Here is a 994-nt window from a genome sequence, read left to right as displayed (position 1 = left end):
CATAGGAGCCAGCCTGTGCCAATGGTTCCAATGGAAACAGAACCCTGAGACACCCCCTGCCTTGCAGCATGCATGGAGCACTTTCTAGCACTTACCCATAAAATTCATATTTAAATTATCTTTATTTACAAAATACTATCCTGAGAATTATAGTTCCATTAAGCTCCAATTTAAGCAAAAAAAAAGTAGTTACTTAAACTGAAAATGAGGGATAAGTCAAAACTATTTATGAAGAGAGACCAAAAATATCATCAGGTTTCTTGCCGTGGTTCTGGATTTCAGGAGCAGGCTCATTTGAGCACGGAATCCACCCTGAAGGGAACTCACCCCTACTTTCAGAATGTGGGGGTGGAGGTGAAAATCCAGTTCTTAGAGGAACATAAGGAGGAAAACCCCTCAGTGAATAGACATTTCTCATTGCAAATGGAGGTGGTGGCTGGAAAGGGAAAACCCTTGGGAGAAAATAATTTTGAGGTGCTCCATACATGCTTCCTGGAGGAGGTGGAGGAAAAGGAGGTTCTCTTCTCATGAATGGACCCCTTAGATCCACTGGAAACAATGGACCTCTGATTGCAGGAAAAGGTGGAGGAACAAAGCCAGGGCCAGGTGCTTCACTTTCAGCAGGTACAGATGAATTAGACACATTTACATTACCAAGATCGTCTTTGGTATCATTTCTACTGGATTCCATTTGTGAAGACTTTGGCCCATCCACTTTATCCAAAGGTGGCATGTTAAAACTTCTGAGTTCTGCTGGTCCAGACAGTCTACCAGAATTAGAATAAAATCTGTCTTGCCTTCGTGGAAGAAGAGCTGGATCAGAACATGGTTGGCCTGGTGGAGGGATCATCCTCTGGTGCTGTTCCCATGTAGGTGACAGGAACCCAGAAGGTGCTCCATGAGAATTGGTTAACCTATCACAGCCTGATTCTCCTCTTTCATTGGTCATCTGATGGTCCAGAGTATTCCGCCGGCGGGAGCGGGGCAGAGGCTG

The 994-nt window shown here is 44.8% G+C and overlaps 1 protein-coding gene across 1 annotated transcript in view; it reads right to left on the bottom strand.

Moving 5' to 3' along the window:
* Window positions 1-146: 146 nt before the first annotated feature.
* Window positions 147-994, bottom strand: part of LOC103593417 (cTAGE family member 5-like) — a 2,409-nt gene continuing 1,561 nt past the window's right edge. Inside the window, 2 exon segments of the mRNA XM_008576385.1 lie at window positions 147-277; window positions 280-993. Of these exon segments, the coding sequence (XP_008574607.1) occupies window positions 252-277; window positions 280-993 (740 nt within the window). The 3' untranslated portion in view covers window positions 147-251.

Source organism: Galeopterus variegatus, unplaced genomic scaffold (genome assembly GCF_000696425.1).
Source record: "Galeopterus variegatus unplaced genomic scaffold, G_variegatus-3.0.2 Scaffold1343, whole genome shotgun sequence".
Classification (NCBI taxonomy): Eukaryota; Metazoa; Chordata; class Mammalia; order Dermoptera; family Cynocephalidae; genus Galeopterus; species Galeopterus variegatus.
Note: the sequence above shows the minus strand (reverse complement) of the source record. Positions and strands in the feature narration are given on the sequence as shown.